Source organism: Xiphias gladius, chromosome 7, assembly GCF_016859285.1.
Source record: "Xiphias gladius isolate SHS-SW01 ecotype Sanya breed wild chromosome 7, ASM1685928v1, whole genome shotgun sequence".
NCBI lineage: Eukaryota > Metazoa > Chordata > Actinopteri > Istiophoriformes > Xiphiidae > Xiphias > Xiphias gladius.
Window position 1 is genome coordinate 17890684 of NC_053406.1, and position 23230 is coordinate 17913913.

Sequence of the window (23230 nt, forward strand, 5' to 3'; positions counted from 1 at the left end):
GTCTTTCCCTGTTACATCTATAAAACCGTGGGTCAGTGTTTAAGTAAAATGGTGTTAGTCTACGAGGGTTCATGCACTCACACACTTTGACCCTGACTCCAAAACTTAATCAGAGGTAAGATTGAATTAAAGCGACACGGAAATTGATCTCTAACACACAACAAATATAATGCACTTTAAAGGTCATAGGTAATGTGGGCGGGATGTGTAAAACTAATTAAAAATGTAGAAAATAAACACAGATATTCTGAAAAAACAATCATAGACCTACAAAAATAAGCCACAGGTGATACTCACACAATAGCCTTGATCTCCAGGTGCTGTTGCTGTTCACGGCGATGAGGGCTATTGTCATCCTCCTCCTCGCTCCTATAAGGATGGTTTCTATGAAGAAAACAACAAAAAAAGCACCCTCTTCACGTTTCAACTCATTCTGTATGGTACAAATTAATGAATTAATATTTCAGATAATATTGGAAGTTACGCGAAAATGAGCAACAGTGAGGACTTCCCAATATAAAATAAGGCATTGTTATGGCAAAAGAGGGGTCTTTTAGAATAGGGGCTTTACATAACAGTATAGCATCCATTCATTGCAGATTGAGTGCTGTCCATAAAATATAAGGATTTTTTTCCCATGGAACAGTAGGTACACTACTGTGTAGTGGCTTACCTCTCCACCTTCACAACGGCTTGCCCTCCGCTGTGGTTGCAGTAACGATGATACCTCTTCACTTCCTCCTGCGCAGTAGATAGCACCAATATGTCAACAAGGTTTATAATTCTCTATGCCAGTGATATGATACAGGATGATCTGTGCTTTGATAAGATACAATAAAAAAAACCTGCAGAATTTGGTGTATGTGTAGCTGCTTCTCCACCCACGCATACTGTCTGTCTGGCATAGCTGCATAACTAGGCCAAAACAGAGGAAAACAGCTCTTTTTGTCATTTGTTTCTGTTATCTGTTTATTAACCTTAAGAGTGGCAGCATGTCTGGGTCTGTTAACAAAGGCATAAATAATCATACACGCAAAGCGGCAGGGAAAAAACAACTGCTATGCTATTGCCGATGCATGACAGCATGTGTATGCTCTGCAGGTGCCAAACAGCCAGACACCGGCTGCGGGCCATGGGGTGAGGCCCATCTGAGACAGCTCTGGGGCCACTGCCATAAAGCTCAATGGGACTAGGCAGATGGATGTGCTCCCCAAGCAGCAAAGCAGCTCCACTCCATCTCTGGTATTCACCCATCTCTCTCTGATAGCCAGCGGGGTGCAAGCTGTGAGTATTTGTTCGCGTTTGTGTCTGTGCGACTGTGACTGCATCAGCGGTGCGAGAATACATTCAGCTCACAGAACAGTACGATACCGAAGCAAATGATTATAGTGGGCTACATGTAATGAGAAAGGTGACCCTCGTAGTAATGAAGCGACAAAATATCAACTGACGCTGTAGTTCTTCTCAGCTTTATGGAATATTTTGGTGTTTTCCAGCTAATTGTTTTTGTTTTATGGCACACAACTTCACTGTTTATCTCTTTCACTGGTCTCACCACTCTGGTCTCCTCACTCCCAGCTGCAGCAGACAGCTGCTTTAAAAGGAAAAAGCTCTGATGAACCTACTGTGCACTGCCTGTTTAGCACCAAACAGCAAATCAAACAAAATGAGTGAACAGCTGGTGAACATAGTGGAGCATATACCAGCTATAGAGCCACATAAGAGCTGGTGAAGACCAAAACAGAGCTAAATGGAGAGTGAGTATTGGATTTGTATTCATCAGCCTGGACTGACACAAGACTCGCAATAAAAGCTAATGATGCTTCATATTTGCTGAATGACAAGTTAGCCATGGCCCCCAAGTGGCCAAAAAAAAGCAAACAAAAAAACAAAACAAAAAAACAACTGATGCAAGCTTAAGCATAAAATTTGAAAAAAAAAACCCTATGTTCTCAAACTTCACCCTTCTTCTCTCTAGATGGGAATGTCTCCATAAACATTGGGAGCAAATGTTTGAACTTAGTTGGCTTGGCATACTCCAACTGCTCCAGTCTCCAATCACAAACCCCAATTTAAACATCATAACACAAATTGACAAACATTTTGTTAAACTATTAATTTTAATTCAACTAGCTTGTCAAAATTTTCAGTTAATATCTTTGACAGTTCACAGTATTAAAGAATTATATAATTGTACCCTCTGGCATTAAATGCATTCAGAAAAACTGCACTCTTTGGGAATCACAATTAGTGCAAAATATTATGCCACCATACATTATTTCTCACCTGGTGTATGTGTGTGAATCTATAAGCTTATGTTATGATGGTTATGCAACACGTTGTCCAGACACTGAGCACTAAAGCTGCATTCAGTTCTCAATGTTCTTGCTATTCCTCTCAGTGAAGCTAGTAGGGATTAAGTGATCAGGATGCCAGGCAAAAGGCCAATAAGGTTTTAAAATAAAACCATATTTTGAAACCTTAAAATAAGGTTTTGAGTTGACTACAGTGCTGTATTAACTGCAGACTCCATCCTGATACTCAAGTTAAAATAAGAATCCATGACAAATTACGAAATGAATGTGTTAAAATAGATTTTTACAGACAAGAGCTTTATATTATGAAATTATGAAATTAAAATACATTTAGGGGAAAATGCTAAAATGGAAAAAAAATCTGTAATTAAAAGCCATAGTAATACATCTTAATGACATTATCATGATCAATTATTTAGTTACACTACATGATTGAACATTAACAGAATTAATACCATGAGTAAAACATTAATCATAGTAAAAGTTTCATTATGGAAATTTTACTATTCCTTTGAGTTTTCAAAGATCATAGCACCTGCTTGATACAGCACCTTGTGTAGGTCTTTTTTTCCTTTTTCTCTTTTTTCTTTTTTTTTTTTTTTTTTTTTAAACACAGCTGCTATCTTTTGTGTGTTTACAACCAACTGAAATTTCTTGGGTCTCTGGACCAGATAAAATGACTTAAAATTATATGAGAGCAAGAGAAATACCAAGGTAGCAATACAACTCCAGCTGACAGGAGAAACACATTACATGTAAGCTATAGGTTACATGAAAATCTTTGAAATCAATAACTAAATACATGATTGCATAAAAACAGGGATATTAACAGAACTGTGTTCTGCCGGGCATGTAAACAGCTTAATCACATCATTTTCAATATCAAAATAAGGGCAATCGATAAACTGAAAAGCTAGGGAAGGTGAGGGTTGACAGATAAAAAATGAGAGAAGGGAAGAAAAGAAGAAGGAAGGGGAGATGGAACAGCAGCACAGAGCAGAAAGCCCCCCCCTCTAATTGATGAGTTATTAAAATCATAATTTCTCAGAGTCCTAGTTCTATCACAGAGATTGATGGCAGGCATAGCACAATGTTCACACTAAAACACACACACACACACACACACACACACACGCATCTCTCACCAACTCTTTGTGCCCTTCAGACCAGTGTGGTCTCTCAGTGATATAACCCCCACACACATATAAGCACATGAACAACGACACAAACATGAATGCACTAAGAGAGTGAACATGACCGCATGCACACATACTGACACACACAACCGCATGTAAACACACACGCACACACACACACACACACACACACCAATCTGATCTCAGAGGATTTGATTGCAGTGTGGTGATGCGCTGAAACATCTGCATCAGACTATTGGCTGTTTAGGCGCAGCTCGAGTTGCCGATCAGCCTGGGGAAATGTCCAATCAGGAGAAGGGCTGTACCAGTGGAGATGCTCGTTAATCGCAACATCGGAAATCAATTTACATGGGCAGTGCGTGCAAGGAGTAATATGGAAGTCAACATTTACTCTTTTGCCTGAGACCCTGAGTACAAAAAGAGCCCACTGAGAGATGTAGGTGTTATTGATGTGTTCATATGATTACAAGATTTGAAATGCTATTTTCTATTAGTGTTATGGCTATTGGCTCAACCAAGTATTTTTGTACTGAGGGAAATGGATGGGTTTATGTAATTTTTTACCTTTAAACCCTATTTGAGGAGAGAGGTAGGTAACAAAAGCAAGAGAGAGAAAGAAAAAGACACTCAGGTTTGGAGGCATGAATTGACAAAGAATCAAAGTGATAAACTTGCACGGAGTGAAACTGCAGTGAGAGAGCAGTTTCATGTTGATCAGATAACAGTGTGTAGAGACCTATACATTCACACAGTACCCAGGACTCTGCGGTTACACAGCCATCAATCCCAGGCTGGAGCAGGCGTTGTAAACTGACCTAGAAGGCACAGAGAAAGGAACAGCGACACCAAGGAGCCTTACATCATGCACCCATACAGATGTGAGGTTAATTTCATATCTATAATTAAGCTGTTCTTCAAATACAGACAGACCTATTTCGTTTTGGAGCCATACACAGGTTTTATAGGTATGACCAAAACTAGGGCTGCTCTTTTAATTGTATTCATTATCAATTCATATTTTGATTTTTTTTTTAAATAATGGTTTTATCTAGAAAATCCAAAAAAATGTAATTAAAATGCTTGTTTCGTCTGGCAACAGCCCAAAAGTATTCAAATGACAATGATATAAAAAACAGAAAAGAAGCAAATCCTCACGTGAGAAGCTGGAACAGGCACATGCTTGGCATTTCTGCTTGATAATAATGACTGATCCATTACCAAAATCATTATTGATTAATTTTCTGCCTATTTTGGCTAACTGATGCATACAGAAGACATAAAATATGAGTCTGCCAACATACGTGTGCTGAGCCGATGGTACTGCAGAGAAGAATGTTAAAGAGCATGGAAAATGCAAGCCTGGGATGTACAATGAGGGACACAAGAGGGTATCAATAAGGAAGGAGGAGGCCACAAGATTACTCTAAAATCGAAAAGGAGAAAAAGGCGTCCCGAGAAGTGGAGGTGTGTGAGGTATGAAGGCTAGAGATGAAAGAGGTATGAGAGTGAGAAAATGATCACACAGTCAATCAAAATGCAAAATGAAGAGCTTGGGACTAGTTCCCCTGCTACTATTAACCAGTAGAGAGCTGCTCCGGTTAACATATTGTGAGGAGGGGAGTGAGAGCATGTTCACACACTCACACACACACACACACACACACACGCATACGCCCAACATCGGTGAGGGGGCTTTCTTTCAGTGATCAAAGACTAGGCTCACTCATTCAGACCCAAACCAAGACATGGTAATTGAAACGAATGACAATGACTACAAAACTTACAGGAGAGTGTGTGCACGGGGATGCATGGTTGCCTTTTTTGTCTACGTTTTTTTAGGAGTTATTGTGCATGTTACAGAAAGAAAAGACGCATTTTTATTTTTCATGTGGCAATGAACCAGAGCACACATGCACACACAGACAGACACACACACACAGGATATATATTTCTTTGTCGTATGGCCGTGGCGGGCCAAGAGACAGCTATCTGTCAGTATGCAGGCTCATCTCGCTCCCGCGCAGGTTATTACGACTCAATTGCGGAGCGTTTGAGTGAGCTGGCACAAATAGCACTCAGCACAGCTCCGTCCCACTGGGGGAGAGACGATAATGCACTTCTGAAATATGACACCCTTCCCCGGCACCACACTCCCACTCTGTACATCCTTCTATATAATAGAGAAGGCTGTATCTGACTCCCACAGTTTGTGTTGTTGAGATGATGCTGCCCTGTCCTGTGATACAGTGTCTGAATGGCACACATGTATGTCGGCTCTCTGCTCCTGTTGAGCACGAACACAACTTCATTACGAAGGTGGCAGGCTGGTTTTCATTTAATTAGGAGCAACAAGGGGCTTCATGCATGATACTGACACAGATGAATGATTTCAAGATTCCAGCTGCAAGTGCTGTGTCAACAATGTCACATGTACTGTATATTTCATGCTTAACCCCATTAAATGTGCCCCCCCACCCACCCTTGGCATGCTGTTTAAATAAACTCTGTGTGAAATGGTTAACAACATGGACCTGTGGCCGTAAAATTCTGCTGTCCCATTGATTACGGGGTAATGGCTGGATAGATTAATGTGTTTCTCAGGGGGTTCATGCCTCGGCAATGAATCTGAATCACTCACACAGACACAGCAGCCGCCTCCATATCCAATAACCTGCATTTCTGTCCCTACTCATATTTCACACATCAATTACTGGTTAGTCCTTCACCCAGCTTCCTCTCGTCTTCCTCACCAGTCTTATATGAGCCTCCTCTGACATGGCATCTCACAGTGTTAAGCTAGATCAATTTGGAAATGTCATTTTTTGGAAAGTGATCATGAAATCTAACTGTCAGGTGGTGCAGTGGAAACAGATTGGAACAAATCTGGAGTCAAAATGAGAAAGTTCAGGGGAACATGCAATGAACAAGATTATCTGTGATTGTGTGTGTGTGTGTGTGTGTGTGTGTGTGTGTGTGTGTGTGTGTGTCTGTCTGTCTTTGAGGGCTGCACCATTATAATATACTGCAGAGAAAGTCGGAAGCTGTGATGGAACAGCGCTTTCAGAGCTCACTTGTCAATACCCCCAGCCGCCGATAATGCGCAACACTACATCACTGGCATTAAATATTCAGAGGCTCAATTCAACCAGGTGAACTTGTGCACCTACACTCGCCGAAGCACATAAAGGAAACACTGCATACTTCTGTTAAAGATAATTCAAACAAAACTGATTTACATTGTGAACTCAATTACAACAACCACTTTCTTCAAACCAACTGTCAGAGTTTCTGTATTTTCCCTATACATGAGCTCTTCCCCCTTGAGGAGGAGGGCATACCTCCTCTGGCATCTGAACACTTCAGCTATGCCGTCCCTATTCCCCGCTGAAAAAGAAATCGTTTACGGCGGGAGATACAATATCTAGTATTAATGAGACCTTTTGAGCTGCTGCCATGACAAAAAAATCTCTAGGTGGCCTCAAGCCAACATAAAGAAGCCATTTCCCAAACCAAACTGAATTCGGCAGACTGTGCCATTTGAATGGGTGAATAAGGGGAAGGAAAATTCAGAGAAATTAGGGTTACTACAAGGAGGGAGGGAGGGAGATTTACTGTAGTTTTGCAAAGGGTGACACAGTAGGTTTTCACTGTCCATGGTGCTGATACTTCTCTGCTGTAACCCACTGAGGAAGAGTCCCCTAAACATTGTGGTATAGCTTTTAAAATAGATGTTCGTAAGGACTGTGTTCTTATTTTTTCTCTTGAGAGAGTCTTTGCTACTGAACAGTGTAAGGGTCAACTTCCTGCTCCAAAAAAAAAAAAGAAAGAAAGTGAATTACATCATTGTTGAAATGTCACAAGGTGCAATCATCTACTAGCAATATTTTCCCAGAGAGGCAGAGGAATATATACAAACCAGTTTAGACTAATGCCATGTACTCTGAGACACTGTGTATTGCCCTGTCTTCAGAACGCCTCTTACCTGGTTATTAATGCACAGGGCAAGGTGTTTCCTCTCCCGAGCCACGGCCAGACTCCCGCTGCGCAGCCTCGCCTCCTCTCCCTGGTGCATGCTTCTGGAAGGACACCGCTCAAGTTCAGACACACACACACACACACAAAAAAACAACAAAAAAACTCTCCCAATATGACATCTGCTGTGCCCCCCCTCTGTCCTGCTGCAGAGAGTAGCGCGACGCGAGGATTTCTAGCCACTCATCGGCGCGTGTCGAGGCAGGACTCGGGCTGGAGCCCGTCATGCATCCCAGACGAAACGCCGCTGCCTTACATGTGTGACCGAGATGGGCCGATCGGGTGGGATCACTAACCTGTGCGAGCCGTTCCTCAGCATGGCGAGCTCTCCCTCGGCGGTCGGGCAGAGATGAGGCGAGCACTTAAGAGTCGGGAGCAGCCGGGGAGAAGCCAGACTTGGGAAATTCTCGCAGCCAATGGGAGGCTGAGCGTGTGCGCGTTTTTTTTTTTTTTTTTTTGACACAGCGCCGTCCGCGCGTGTGTTGACGCTGTCGTATAACTTGGCAATCGGCTTTAATCGCAGCATTAATTATCTGCACGCCTTCTCTCCGGGGAAGGGCAATCGCGTACTACAGTATCTCAGCCCATTGTGCCAGGCTTTTGAAATGCCTCGCGATGTGCCAATCTGTTTGCTCTTAGCGTAGATATGGCGTTACAATGGCCTGCATTACACAGGTGCGGGCTGGGAACGGGGGGGAGGCACAAGTTGAACAAACACCTGCATTTGGTTTTTTTCCTTTTTTTTCTTTTTTTAAACGAAGCACACGTCGCCCTTATTCGGCAGTCAGGTGTGCTGCGGGCAGGTGAGGTGTAAGGAGGGCTCGCCCATTTAGCAGGTGATCAGATTGTGTTCTGTGGGTAGGTTTCTCAACCATCAAACCCTCCGAGTGTGTCTTATGAATGGAGGACTTCCATATTTGCCCGGTGACTGACTACTACAAAAGGATCCTTCTACCAGTTTCCTACAGCCTTGTGTTTTTGCTGGGGCTGGGTTTAAACGGCGCCCTGCTGTGGTGTGTGTGCTGCCGGACGCGCCGCTGGAGCAGCACGGCGATCTACATGACCAACCTCGCCGTGGCGGATCTTCTCTACGTGCTGGCCTTGCCCCCTCTCATCATCAGCAATGCAATGGGAGACCTGTGGCCCTTCGGCAACGTCATCTGCAAGGCCGTCAGATTCTTCTTCTTCGTCAACCTCCACTGCAGCATGATGTTCCTCGCCTGCGTCAGCGTGCACCGTTTCCTCGGGGTGTGCTTCCCGATCGCCGCCGTGCGCCTCAGGACCAAGAAACTCGCCCTCTTTGCGTCGGGCTCGGTTTGGGTCCTGGCCACCGCGGAGATTTTGCCCACGCTGGTCTTTGCGCACACGGGTGTGATCAACAACATGACCGTGTGCTTTGAAATGACAGACCCTAAGCAATTCAGCATTTACTTCCCCTATGGGCTGTTCTTAGCCATAGTGGGTTTCCTGACCCCATTCCTCGTCGTTGTCTCCTGTTACTGCTCCATGATGAAGGTGCTTTATTGCAGGGCCGCCTACGGCACGTCCAATCCCAGGACAGCTCGTATGCGTAACAAGTCCCTGTACACACTCTCTGCCGTGTGTCTCATGTTTGTGGTGTGCTTCGTGCCTTACCACATTACTCGCACCGTCTACTTGTTCGTGAGGGTCTATATGCCCGGAGACTGTCACCTGCTCAACGTGGTCATGATCTCCTACAAAGTCTGGAAGCCGGTGGTCAGTTTTAACTGCTGCTCAAATCCTCTCCTCTACTTCTGGGGTTTCCACTGGGGCCGCCAGAAGCTCCGGGCCTGGCTGTGCAGGAGGAAGAAGAGAGTGCAGCCCAGCGTGTGTCTGGTGGACGTGGGCAGCACGCACAGGTCCGGAGGGTAGCGAGCGTCCTTCGGAGGACTCATCAGTCCATACGGTGACTTTTAGCATGAGTCAGTGGACAGTAATGACAGTAAGGACTGTGCCAGCACTGGCTACAAGCCGTGTTTAATAAGTCTTTTTATTATTTTAGACATAAGAATATGTATTGGGAACATGCAACAGGTCACAGAAGTCCCTGTCTCGTGAGGCATCCTTTTTGTACATTATAGTCTAGTAACTTACTGTAACCCATAAAACCCGGAGGACCAACCAAAGCAAGGAACCGATCCTGCAAATGCGAGGATCTGCCGAAGGCGGTTATTTAAAGGCAGTGATACTGTTGCCAGAAGTGATATTAAACATGTGGGAATTACTGCCCTCTGTTGTATGCAGAGGGTTGAGTCTCTAAAACAGACCCTAAGACAGCATCCAGGCAAATAAAGCATCAGTTTTATGATTTTTTTTTTTAATTAAACACACACACACACGCGCGCGCACACGCACACACACACACACACACTTTTTTTTCTTTTCTGTGGTTTTCTGTGAGAGGCACAAAACCTCAAGTGTGGGGGGGGGGGCAAAACAAAACTTAAGATAGGTTCAGAAATATTCCTTATGGTGATAATATTTAAAGTCAGAGGCACCCGTCTAAATACCCAGAACAACAGTCAGTCATGTGAAGGCTAAAAATACCTTGAAGGTAAAAAAAAAAGTGCTACAGTATCTTGTTCAAAAAGGGACGCTTTGCGAGCATCCTCGTTTTTTTTTTAGTGCATACTTGTCTGGAGCCACAGAGCTCCAGTGTCGGAGGAGCAGACAGCTGGATGAAGGACATCATTTCAGAACACTCCTGTGGGCAAGTGATGACAGATGAGTAGAGCAGTGGTCTGGGAGCTGAGAGTACAGAGGACAACACAGATCGAGTAAAGAGGAAAAACATACCGCATTTTCAGCGTAAGAGTTACTCGTGTCTAATTGGTGCTGTTGCAGTAAAACCAGCCCTCCTGCCCTTTTATTAAAAAACAAATGTATTGCCAGTGTCGAGATTGGAAGCCGAACTAATTAATAAATGGATTTCTATTTGAATTGTATTTAATCATAAATGGTGTGTGCGTGTCTGCCCGTGTGTGTGCATGCATACCTGTGCACCCAGCCTGGAGAGGTAGCGGTTGCGTAGGCCAAAAGCAGACATGGGTGCTAGTCTAGCCAGCTCACCCTCTGACAGCCTACTGGGCCGCATTTTAGTCCTGCAGGAATAATAATTTGGTCATCTTTATCATCTCTACACCCAACACTAACATGAGCACAATTATGTAAATGTTACCGTAAGGATTAATCACCCACAGCCTGTTGCCAAAGGCTGAGAACAAACGTTATTACCATAGGTGTTTGTAATAAAACCTACCGCAGAAACAAAGTAGTACAATAACAGAGGATTCCAATGCTTTCAAATAATTTGTGTTTAATTAAATTAACTGTTCCATGAACAATCTGGTATCAAATGTGAATTGGTTCTACAAATATACTTCAAGTGTTTGTTTGGTTTTTTTTTTTAAAGTGACTTTTCCTCTTTGATTGCACAATTGATCCTCTACATAGATCAGTAACAGTTAACACCTGGTAATTTAACACAAATATTCTCCAGTAAACAAAGACTGCACAGCTGTCATAGCATCGTAGTGCAAATCAGTGTCCCGTGAAGAGAGCAGCATGTTTCTGGCTGTGACACAGTGACATAGTGGTCATTTTAATGTGCAATCACAACATTTTATCTTTATGCTACTGACTGCTGTCTTAAATATGTTGACTGTTCTGTCAAGACTATGATTGGGACTCATTTGCCCAACTGAGGTAGTGAATGTTAATCATCCACAGTCTGCGCCCCTGATAAAAACACAGGGAGACAAATCTCTTTCCAGATAACTGGAATGGTGAGAGTTAAGCAGAGTTCATGATGGTTTGTTCACACTGCTCAGATGAAGCAAGAAACAATTTGGGACAGTGCTTACAACAAGTCAATTACCTGATCTTGATAAACGAGCAAAACACAATCTACTAAACATTGCTTGTATGTGGAACTGATTCTTTAAAAGGTCACATTAATAAAACAGTTTGTAAAAAGTTGAAACTTTGCATATCATTAAGTGCACTCAAAAGTGTGCCTTTGTCTTTTTATCTTTCTTATCACTAAAGTTATGTATCATTTGATGTGACAGAAAATAAATTTTTATGAACTCCCGAAACCAGAGAAGATAAAGGAATTAAGAAATAAAAGAACTGAGCAATAAAAATTTAAACACTAAAGAGCTTTGCTCTTTGTGAGATTATCCACCATAAAAGGTCAATGAGGCATATGATTAAAATATGAACTCAGTCTGCCTACGGAGAGTCCAGTACGGAAGATTTGGGGGGAAGGTTTGGAAGGAAGGTTGGCAATTAATGTGAATGCTGAGAAATGATATGTACATAAATGAACTGCTGAGTTGTCTGTAAGTAAGGCAAGTAACACAGTCCTGCTGAAAACAATTTGTAAAAAGAAACATATAAAAAAAACATTTAAAAATATCCAAAAGTTATTCATATGTACATATAAAAACAATTGAATTAATATAGGAACCCTATATTATGAGTTGCATTAGCATGCCATAAAATCAAGCACTATCTATCAGTGATATAGGCACCTTACCCCAGGATATGAGTCTCATTTGACATTTAAATGTTTTAAACCATTTCAAGCATCTTAACTTTCTTCTGTAAATGACGAAACCTCCTGCTGAAGTTTGACACACACAGGAGTCAGTGGAGAGTGAATACAGGTAGAAATAAAGTCAGTGTCACTGTGTCCAAACTGGGATTTGCAATTTGTCAGCGTCCTGAGAGGGATGAAATCCGCTATTAATACAGGATTATAATAGCCAGGGCCAGACAGTCAGTTCTGGTGGGAAGAGCCACAGATGACAGCACTGGGCGGAGTCAGTAGTGCAGTCCCGCCCCATTGGCAGTTGATTGACAGCTTTGGGGTGGACAGTGCAGCCTGCTGGCTCTGAAGCCCAGGACCATGTGTGTTCCCCTCATCATCATCATCTGGAAAATATCAATTAGAGCACGAATCGGAAAATATTAAGTCAGCCAGCATAAGCCATATATAATGTATTATAGATTAGACAGATTAGTGGAGAGATACACAGAAACGGATTTTTGTGGTTTGTTCTTATGTTGCAAAGACAAGACAAGCCAACCACAGGTGGTGTGCTATTGACATCAGCAAGCCTGTACATAGGAAACTGACAGCTGTAACCTAAATAAATGTGCCCATTTGGTAAGCCAGTATAAAAACCATTTCCTCCATGCTGCGATAAACAAAGTCTTGCTGTTTCTGTGAAAGTCTGTTTTACAGAAACAGCCACCTTGCCGGACGACAAGTAAAGTCCTTAAGCAAAGGAAAGTGAAACGGCCTTGCTAATTTTTAGTCACAAAATTAAAATTTCTTTTGATTTTCACCTGCTGGTACATGTAGCGCTGATAACACATGGCCATCAAAACTGTCCAAGGAAAGAGTTCCCTTTTAGTCCACATTACTAATGATTACAATGTGTTTGTCATAAGTTACGGGGAACCATACATGAACCAGGACCAAAACATCACAATAGATTATTTATCTTCAAATATGAGTACTTTGAAAGAAATTAAAATTGACAGTGATAATTGACACACTGTACCTTATTACCAGAGGTGCCATGAGCAGTTTTGCTGTAACAACCCCTCAGAAATCACATGATTCATCACCTCTTTATACTCCTGAACTTTGTAAACTATTAAAACTAGGAGTTCTGGTTATGCAGTAACACGAAGCAGGATTCTGCAATTCTGCAAAATGTGTGTCATGTGGTTAGAGTGTAGAAAATGGGATCAAAGACCAAATCCATAAAAGCATCATTTGAAAATCACTGAATAAGGAAACATTTACATTGACTATAACTATCACATTGAAAACCACGCTCAATCCATTGAAGTGTTTATTTTTATCTAACTGGACACTCAGACTTGAATGGCAAAGAAAATATACCAATTGCTGTGGATTTGGATTAAATTAACTGAAGCAGGTTAAGCTAAGGACACATCCAGTAAATTAGCACAGGAGCTCCTGCAAGAGTTCCGATCCAAAATATGCTTGTGTCCCTTGATTTTATGAGTGGGGTGTTTACTATGCTTCTGAGATGCTTGTGTAATTGTTGGGTAAGTGGGTGGAAAAGCAGTGATGGAGGGTGAAGAGTCAAAGCTACTCACTCTGCATCTGAAGTGGCTTCTTTCTGAAGTCTGGCTCTGACTGCAGCTGACTGGTTCAAATCTCCTCCTGGAGCAGGAGAGGGAGATGGAGAGATTAATAAGTGAGTGAGTCTGGCGGTAAGGACACGGTTATGCTTGATAGTAACAAAGTAAAGTAAAGAATGCCACATGAGAAAATGAAGAAGAGGGGGTAGGCTGTGATAAAAAAAATCTGAGACAATATTTGCGAGGGGAGGAGGAGGAGTGACAGAAGCAGCAGAAGGAGTTCAAGGCTCCAGTCTTCCCTTACCTCTGAGATAATCCACAAAGTACAGCATCACCACTGCTATCAGTGCAACTGCAAGAAAGACATGGGAAAAACAATGTGAAAAATCACTGACAATGTCAACTCAGAAGTGTCTAACAGGAGTTTGAAAGACTGTAACGTTAAAAACTCACACAAACGGGACAGAAAATACTGACCGCAAATGCAGGCGCAGAAAAACACTTCCAGAACCAGGTATCCTCTGGTGTCTAGGATGGTTCCTGCTGCCATGGCAATGAGAGCAAGTCCCAGGTTCTGGATCGACTGCATGCTGGTGGATGAAGGCAGAATGTAAACATCGGTGTTGATGAAAAAACAAAAACAGAAATAATCATCTGTTGGCAGATGGATCAAACAAGCAGAATATGTATAATGTGAGTCATAACAATGTAATAGAGGATACGCACAAGCCATAGGCCGTCCCCAGCTGATGCTCAGGCACCACAAAGGCCACCATGGGCCACAGTGCACAGGCCAGTAAAGAGTAGGAGACACCCAACAGGGACTGGAAAACAAGCAAGCAAACACATCCTCTCACATTACTTTAGATGTCCCCAGGCTCTCCACAGAATTCCATGGTAAGGTGTAACATAGCTTGTATATTGTATGTGAAAATATGAGAATATGCATTAAACATCCTATTGTGGAAGTGGAGGAATGGTTCAATAGAAATGTATGATGGCGTTGTGCTACTGATTAAGAGTGATAGGGTCCTACATTCACACACTATTTTCTACCAAAGAACAGCTGTGGTTATTAAATATTTGAGATTTCTGTTTTATTTTTTTCCTCTGAATTCTTTTCACCGGTATGAAGTGGGCAGGGTTTAGTTAGAAAAAAAAGGTTATGTCACATTGGTGGTTAAATTCTTAACAAATAATACCTAAAAGTTTGATTGTTGCTTACTTAGTCATGAATATTAAATGTTAAAAAAAAATAATGATGGATTTGAAGCTAAGTTTTCAGGAGCTTGCAGCAAAAAAAAAAATGTGTCTACCAGTCGTGACAGCGTGGCTGTTGTTGTTTTCACCTTGCATGTGTGTGTCATCATGGCAAAATGTGGTCCTGCAGAGAGCTACAGTAGCGGGAACTATCGAAGAGGCAGTTTTCAGTGCTTTGGCAGGTGTTTACATGTCTGTCTGTCTTTCTGTGGACAGATTTTGTCACCGCAACAGCATCACAACTGTGCAAGATACAATCACAGAACTCTACAGGTGTGTGGTTAAGATCTAAATGAAGGCTGAGTTCGAAGATGGGTGTGGTCCGACCCATGTGTACTGAGTAATCATGTATTAATTACCACTGAGTCCTCATGGGTCAGAATGTCAACATGTTGACGGGCGTTGCAGCTGGTGTGATCCCATCGTAAGATGATCTCTAGATTAATGTCTTCTTATGCAAACTTCTATTATCCCTACCAACTGAGACCGGAGGTACATGCCAAATTATAACAAATTATGTCTTTGAACAAACAAACAAAACAAACAAACAAAAAAAAAAAAAAAAAATCAATGTGTTTGAAACTACAAGTAGGACAAAAATTCAACAACTACTTCAAATTCACTTTGAGTTTCAAGGAGCTTGTATCCAGTCCACAACCACTGCGACTAACAGCTCCTCCATCTACCTTGTATGCCATTAACCTTACAGACGTAGAATCCAATGTAGCAAACTGACACTTGCTAATAACACAGTTCATTCATTCAATTCATCCTACACATGTCAATGAATGTACAAGATAAACATTTTGTTGGGAGTAGAGTATAAAAGGTTGCCAGGGGCATTACCATGGCGATCCATGGGTTCCAGAAGGTGAAGGCCAGCATCAGGTGAGCAGCAAGTGTGGTGACCACGGCAATTATTACCCAAACCACATTCCTCCCCGTCTTATCAACCATAAAGCCCAGAACTGGAGATGCGGGGGCTGAGATGATGTACACAATACTGGGAAAGATAGAGAAAGGCATGAAAGGTGAATGCTATGGAGATATTTACTGAACATATGTAAATCCTTTGAAGGAAAATTCCAGAGTACAATACTGATAAATTAGAAACACTGGTTCATATATCAAATATGCCTGATCTTTACAACTAGAATTTATAAAAATCTGAGTGTGATCCTCTAGTTTCAGTTTAATGACAGCAATCTGAATGGAGACAACCTCTCTGCAAAAATCAGTCTTAGCAAGTGTAATGCCAAGTTATTTCTTTTGCTTTGTTCCCAGCTTCAAGTGGCCGAACATTTCTAAGCTATCAAATTCCTCTGTTACTGCACTGGAAATGCAATTTGGCCGATAATCAATTGGAATGAAAAGAAAAGAGTATACCACAAACTAAATGCAAGATACATCAGCAACAGCAGACTATAATAGTGTTAATCCCTTAAGGTAGATTGGTCTCAATGGACTTTTACACCTGAGCTGAGTTACCTGTTGACAGCTCTGGCTTCAGCCGGGGAAAAGTTGAATTTTTCAATGAAGAACACCCTGTAAATAAAAAGAAAAGATGATGGATTAACAGTAGAGAGGGCCGCTTAGCCTTTATGTTGATGTGACCTCGAGGGGAGGAGAAATCAAGCTGATTCCTGGAGCAGATAGCCCTCAGTCTTACATTGTTTTCTGCCACATTTGTATAAGAGCTATTTGCTCTGTAAGCACTGACCCTCTGTGGAAAAAACATGTCAGTTGCTAAGTGATTTGAGAGTGCCTTTCAGTGAAGGAAATACAGGATTTGATAGCGTCAATTAGTTTCTCTCACTGCAAACCCATTTGTCAAACCTCTTTCCATTTCTGAGTCCTCCCTTGTGATTTGACGACAGCGCAGCATTGTGAGGTTTCACTGTTGAATCATGTTTATACACCTTCATAAGTAGGTGACATGTTCCTTCATTACATGAACATTGGCACTTTAGTCCACACCACAAACGTCCTGCTGCCATATATAGTCAATTCACTAGGACACCATAAGTGTATTAACCCAAAGCTGAAAATAGTCCCTAATGCTATTTACTCCTGTTTGATTAAAGTTTGCTATAATCTACAGTGCCCAGTCGTTTTAAGAAATTACTTAGCCTTTTTAAAAATTAAACTGTATATTTGTGATCCATTTTTAAAGGTTTACATCTTCAGTAGTAAAAAATGGGCATGTGGCTGAGTGCCATAGACAGGGTAAGGAAGTGAAAAGGCATTGGTAGTGATGATCGTATCATGGGATTTGTCAGTTTTATTTTTTAGTGACAAAACGTACCAACAGATAACCCTTGCATTACTTAAGTATTACTTAAGCGATATAAAGACACACGAAAGACCATTGGAGGAAGGCTTTTGTGTGTACTTGTACTCCTATCTTTGTGAGGACCAGTTTAAGTTTTAGACCTTGGGAATGAGGACATTGTCGTCGGTCTTCACAACTTTAAAGGGCTGTTTGAGTGTTAAGACTTGGTTGTAGGGATCAGGTTAGAATAAGGTTTAGGTTAGGGTTTGATCAAGGGTCGGGGTTAGGCATTTTGTTGTCATTGTTGAGGTTAGGGTAAGGCGCTAGGGAGTGCATTATGTCAATGAGTGTCCCAACATATATAGAAGTACAAGTACTGTCTGTGCGTGTCAGAGAGAGATGGCTCTGATGCAGTACTCACTGTCCCAGTCCAATAAAGGGGAAAATAGCAACGTAGTAGCCCACACAAATAATGAAGATGAGCCACAGGGGGAATGGGAAATCTTTCACGTCTGTCAGCTTGATCACTTCACCTAATATGCAAAATAAACACACATGCAGATCAGCCTGAGACCATCGTTTTCTTTCAACAACTGTAAAAGAAAAACAACAGCTTGTCTGACAAAAGCAGCTGTCAGTTCTAAAGGAAAAGTTCACTAATATACCACATATTGAGCTGAACTGTCCCCGTAACCACACCACAACAGAGAAAGTGCTGAAGCCAATGAACTGTCTAGACACAAAGTCAATTTTAGGTATATAACAACAAAAACAAAGTGTGGCCCTACACTCTCTTGCATTCAGCAACTGTCTGTTGGAGGCATTCTAGTAGATATTGACAGGTGTTGGGTCAAAGAGGAAAAACAAAAAGATAAAAAAAAACACAATCTTAGAATACATTACCTGTATTGCCTTGTTCCTTGTGGAGGATCCTCTCTGCTCTTTTGTCGAGGAATGCTAACACCAAGGCGCAGATTAGCGAAAACAGGCAGGTTACAGCAGCTAAGGAAAAAGAAAGAAAAAAAAGAACTGTAAAACATAAATACATATGAAGGAGACAGAAAAAAAATGTGGAAGTAAGGAAATGTAAGTTTTAGTCGTATTTTGGTGATAACATTATCCAGAAGTTGAAATTAGGACACCTGATGACTTCTTATTGATTCTATAGACCGTATGAATTTATCTCAAGGGGTCAGATTACAGTTGAACTAACAGTGGAAGTGGAGAGAGATGATAAAAGAAAACCCACCACTGCAGGGTGCTAAAAAGTGGAAGCACTTTTAGCTTAACTCAGAAGTAGCTGTAGAAAATTACAAGAACTCACACTTCTCTTAACTCCTGTGATTCATCTGTTGCAGCCAGCAGCACTTTTAGTTCTCTATACCACTTCTCCCTGTCTCTGTTGGCTGTGTTATCTGAGATCATTAGTTACAGAGAGAGGATCTAGTATCTCTAACACAGACAAAGATGAAGCACATGTAACCAGAGTCTTAATGTTTAACGCTTGCCGATTTCAAGTCTTCCCCGTGAGTGAGGCACATACTCCCAGCTACAGCACAGGTGTGTAACATTTACCTATCATGAGCGATGCACCTAGTGTGGTGTGGCCAGAAGAACCAACAAGGTCGGCAACTTTGCTGTACACCCAGCCCATAATGTTCATGTTCACTGTGCTGCCCTTGAGACGAGTGGAGAGGAGTGTAAATTGACGTAAATTCACTGTATCAATGACAATGTACAGTATTTTGTAAAGTCAAGAAAAGGCATTAACACGCTATCTAAAAGCATGTAGCTTCATGTTCCACTGGCAGTGTCCTCACCAGGCGAGCCATGCTCAGTTGAAGGCCAAACACCAGATTAAGCTCCTTTCCTTTAAACCAGTTGACTGCATACGTGTTCTGGGCCACGGCCAAGGACTCTCCTCCAGTACTACGCAGGAAAAAAAAAACAGGGAAGGCCAACTTGAATGTCAGATTTGAATGTGCTTTTAGGGTGGAAAGTCTGTGACCAAATAAAAACACTTGGCTCAGATTTAGACATTCAATGCAGGTTCAGGTTTACCAGGGTGGGTTTTGGGGATTGTGAAAGAGAAAAGTACAGTATGTGTGTCAAGATGACAGAGTTATTTTTTTTTTACCCAAATACAAAACGTCCAAGTTCCATCAGCCAGAAATGATTTACCAAAGCTCCAGTAGCAAATATTATCTGTGCAGAGGTGGAAAAGAAATACACCAGAGAAAACAATCTACTTGCCATCCATTTTCTGTATGCATTTATTCCTATTTAAATAGATAATTTAAAAAAAAATAGAATATCAATTTTGGTAATTATATTCTCTCTTATTCATAGAATATCTTTCACATCAAGATTTCAGAGTAAACCTACCTGTCCAATACAGACAAAGAGGGAAAAGATGATGGTTCCCAGCCTATAAAAAAAAAAACAATAAAAGATGACACTGACCAAGTTGACAAGCATAAAAGCTACACTTTCACTTGCTTTCACTTTCACTTATGGTGAATATACATAATAAACACACACTGCACACAATAGATGGGACTTATTGGTCTTTTTACCTGATGCCAAAGACCCTGTCAAGCAGGAAACCCCCAAAGAAGCAGAGAACTACATTGGGCCAGGAGTACCAGGCGTACAGCTGCATGAACTTTGCAGTGTTCAGGTTCAGATCCTGGTACCGTCAGGGAGGAAACATATCAGACTGTTGTTGATCACTTCATCTGTTTCGCTTTTAAGTTTTTCCATTCAAATCTAAGTGTGAAAAACAGGGTATAGTCTATGGATTTGAAATAAAATCCTCCAATAGCAGCATGAAGGAATAGGGTAATATGACTGTTCTGGTTAGATTATTTTTGCAGATTGTATTCTACGCACCCATGCTTCCCTAAATACAGAAGTCTAATCTGTCTTTTGTGTAAACATTTTCACTAAATGGGGACATTTGTCTCAGCCTGGCATAAATGTTAACTGATGCATTTATGGTACATTGCCCTGGTGTATTACTTTGAATTTGCGGAGAATGAATTACCTGCTGGACTTGAGTTTGAAGGGCAGCCGGGTTGTCATAACAAAAGTAGCTTCCTGTAACAAAACAACTACATTAACAGACTGCAGACATAATGATATTGCATTTCTTTAACGTAACATGATCCACACAGGGTGACAACACAACGAGCTTTCTTTAAGACAAATGTAACTTATTGAATTTACGTTAAATCTCCACACTACACCGCCAGGATGCTTAGGGAAGTAGGGGCTTTCTACTGCTCACCGAATCCCAGGAAGCACATGAATACCAGGACAACCACTCGGTGGAGAAGGTGGCTGGGGTCGCAAACGGCCGGCATCGGTCTGCCGGGTCCTCTACCGGTCCGTCTGTCGGCGAACGACCCCTCGTTCTCATTTCCCAACAAGCTCCGCCGCTCTTCGTAATCCGCCATGTTCGTTTGTTTGGGAGATGCGGAGGGAAAAAAATAGTTGACGGCAACGAGGAAGACGTAGGCACTAGATCATATGACCCGCCAGGCATCTCATGTGGTGTTAAGCTGCATTCACGCAGTGTTGGCAGAATGGGACGTTTTTAAAACATCCGTTATTGCGGCAAGGGGGTGTTAATGAATTATCCCAAGGTGCCCAGTGCTTACTCAGTCACACCAAATATTTTTTTTTTTTTTTTTTTTTACAAAATTAGCTTATTTTGTTGTTTTGTGTATTTGTAGCAGATAGTTCGTTAAGTGAAACCAGATTAGTTGACGTTAAGAAGTGTTCATATCGGATTTTATTTTGCCAACATGTGGGAGAAGTCGTCGGTATCAGTTCCCGAACATTTCCGATATCTCTGTATGGGAATTACAAGTCGGATGCTGACGTGAACGGTTCATCCCACTCGGCCGCTCGTACTGACGGTTTAAACGACATGAGCCTGAACGCGGCACTAACTTGTATCCCTAACGAGCCGGTGTTTATGTCGGCGCGTGCCCGCCAAGAAGAACAGGCACCTCACTGGAGCGCGCAAGACGAAAACCTCAACTCTCAGATATTTTAATGATTTCTGAGTAGATTGACTCATTAAGATCTTCACTTGGTCAGAATGATGAGAGGTTAATAGCCTATGTCACAAACATGAAAGAATTCGAGTGTGTTATTAGACTGCATTTACCAGGAAAAATGGAGTTTTGAAAATGATTTATTGATACCCTTTTATGAGATTATATCTAGTAATTATAAGAAAAATCGACATAAAAATACCTCGATCTGCTAAAAGGAGTTAATGAAATGGTATACAGGGACAGAGATTAAACAGTTTAGGCACTGGAATGCCAGTTATTTTAAACATCAAAGTCTGTTTACAGGTTGTATTTGAAAAAAGTTGTATACCTTTTTGGCTCTAGAGGGAGCCACGCAGAATCTGGTAAACTGCCTCACGTGATGTAACTTGAGTCAGCTATGACTGGGGTGCATTCACACAATGTCGGAAGAATGGGGAGAACAGAAAAAACACGTGTTATTCTGACTTGGGAGGGTTCACGCATTTTTCGGAAGTGGTTAGCCTCAGTGGTAACCTTTATAGTCACACCAGATAATCAGTCTAATTTAGCTACTTTTGTTGTGCTGTGTATTTGTATACCTCCTTTACAATTGGCTGATTTGTTTGTGTTAATATTGGATTTTATTTTTATTATGTAACTGCCAGTTGTGGGGCTTTTGCAGCCATACTACCAACAGTTAACATGTCTGTAGCCCCCCCCCCCCCCATTGGCTGTTAGTAATCACAGTTTGAATGATATGTGTGAAGTTTGAAGATGAAAAAAATCTGGTGGTGTGGAGTTACAAAGAAGTTAGCTCTTGGCCCATTGTTTGTAAAATTTGATGCCTATTGGACAGGCTGAAACATAAAATATCCATGCAGCTCTGTAGCCATGCATTTTTTCTAAAAGAGTGCAAAGAAAGATTTGTTTCGGTTACAGTTTTGATCTATCCAGTTTTTTCTCTGAACACTTTTTATGTGTAATATGAAGTATGAGCCTACAGAGAATTATCACCCAAATTTAAAGTTTATCGAGCTTCTTACCCTCATTTAGCCTTTTAGGTTGCTCCTTAATTTTAAAGCAAAATGCTTTATTTTTGTATGACAGCCTGTACATTACCCTATGCTTCTGTGTCAGTGCTATCATTACCCTCTTTTCAGCAGCAACAAGCAGATATTTTCAGCAGTCACTGAGCCTACTCTATGCTACCCGCAACAAAGGACAGACAAGTAGCGTGTGGATTGGATTTGGATTTGTCAGGCAGCCTGAGAGATGATTCTCACGGTATGATGATGTTGCTCTGCATTTTCAAGATGTGTAAGTAGTCATATTTCAGCCATAACAACTCTATAAGGCTGGGTGTCTGTCTGGTTTTCTGAGGGTTCTTTTGCCCCCCAGTGAACAGTGTTGGTTAGTGCAGATTTTCAGGACATGTTGTCAGACTGGTTTTTCCTCTCTGCTTTACTCATATGAATGTCAAAGTTAAGGCCACCTTTGTTCATACATGATTTTGAGTTCCAGCTCTGTTTGCGGGTTGAGTTTAAACTAAAGCTGTGTATCTGTAATGATCTATAATGTACACCCCTCTTTTCAGCTGAAGTGTTTGAGAAGAGTGAGGTAAGCCTGTTCAGTCTTATCCTTCTTTATTCAGTGAAAGTTTGAACAATTGGACGATGAAAATGACCTTTTTTTGACCTACATGAGTCTAAAGCTATAATAAGCTGCCTAAAAGCCATCTCTCTGGGGTGTCTTTACATGAAACAGTTTATAATCCTCTGCTGATTGGCATCACTGACATGTAGACTTGACAGGTTTCTCTGACACGTAAGCTGTACCACCGTGTTTCATCAGGTCCTCTACACAATTCCAGTTATATGAAATTGTCAGCCCCTACCTTCCATACCCTACCCCCTATTTATCTGGTTCTTTTCTGTCTCCAACTTGTGTCTGTGCATACCGCTAGGTAACACTATCTCCAGGGTTTAGTTAATTTCCATGAAT

At 41.6% G+C, this 23230-nt stretch overlaps 3 protein-coding genes across 7 annotated transcripts in view; 1 reads left to right on the forward strand and 2 right to left on the reverse strand.

Moving 5' to 3' along the window:
• The window catches only part of schip1 (schwannomin interacting protein 1), a 198348-nt gene extending 190525 nt beyond the window's left edge, over positions 1–7823 (reverse strand). For both annotated transcript variants that reach the window (XM_040130291.1, XM_040130290.1), the window contains exons 1-4: positions 7801–7823; positions 7455–7548; positions 674–741; positions 298–384 (exon numbers count right to left, since the gene is read on the reverse strand). In XM_040130291.1, the coding sequence (XP_039986225.1) occupies positions 298–384; positions 674–741; positions 7455–7548; positions 7801–7823 (272 nt within the window). The remainder of the gene's footprint in view (positions 1–297; positions 385–673; positions 742–7454; positions 7549–7800) is intronic.
• On the reverse strand, positions 7523–20764 carry mfsd1 (major facilitator superfamily domain containing 1). 4 transcript variants are annotated; one of them, XR_005707722.1, is made up of 18 exons: positions 20473–20764; positions 20230–20282; positions 19760–19872; positions 19569–19611; positions 19321–19388; positions 19004–19112; positions 18759–18861; positions 18087–18185; positions 17605–17716; positions 16400–16456; positions 15758–15914; positions 14378–14475; positions 14129–14241; positions 13956–14003; positions 13667–13733; positions 10521–10626; positions 10158–10273; positions 7523–7548 (listed from the first exon to the last, which is right to left on the reverse strand). XR_005707722.1 is itself a non-coding variant. In XM_040130296.1 (17 exons), exons 1-17 carry the CDS (start codon positions 20639–20641, stop codon positions 10214–10216), a joined length of 1575 nt encoding a protein of 524 aa, XP_039986230.1. In that variant the 5' UTR covers positions 20642–20764; the 3' UTR covers positions 9834–10213. The 4 variants fall into 4 exon arrangements, 3 of the variants coding, with proteins under 3 accessions (XP_039986230.1, XP_039986232.1, XP_039986231.1); XM_040130296.1 differs by lacking the exon at positions 7523–7548 and having other exon boundaries at positions 9834–10273; XM_040130298.1 differs by lacking the exons at positions 7523–7548; positions 20473–20764 and having other exon boundaries at positions 9834–10273; positions 19760–19902.
• Positions 8293–9550, forward strand: LOC120791711 (P2Y purinoceptor 3-like). Its single transcript, XM_040130299.1, has one exon. The coding sequence runs from the start codon at positions 8405–8407 to the stop codon at positions 9395–9397; it is 993 nt and encodes a 330-aa protein (XP_039986233.1). The 5' UTR covers positions 8293–8404; the 3' UTR covers positions 9398–9550.
• Positions 20765–23230: the final 2466 nt, after the last annotated feature.

Bases quoted from the DNA above. Each gene is read 5' to 3' on its own strand.
- LOC120791711 (XM_040130299.1), top strand. From the start codon at position 8,405: ATGGAGGACTTCCATATTTGCCCGGTGACTGACTACTACAAAAGGATC.
- mfsd1 (XM_040130296.1), bottom strand. From the start codon at position 20,641: ATGGCGGATTACGAAGAGCGGCGGAGCTTGTTGGGAAATGAGAACGAG. The intron at 19,873-20,229 runs GTAATTCATTCT...TGACGGTACCAG, and splicing joins TTCAAACTCAAGTCCAGCAG to GATCTGAACCTGAACACTGC. The intron at 19,389-19,568 runs GTAGGTTTACTC...ACCTCTGCACAG, and splicing joins TCTTTGTCTGTATTGGACAG to ATAATATTTGCTACTGGAGC.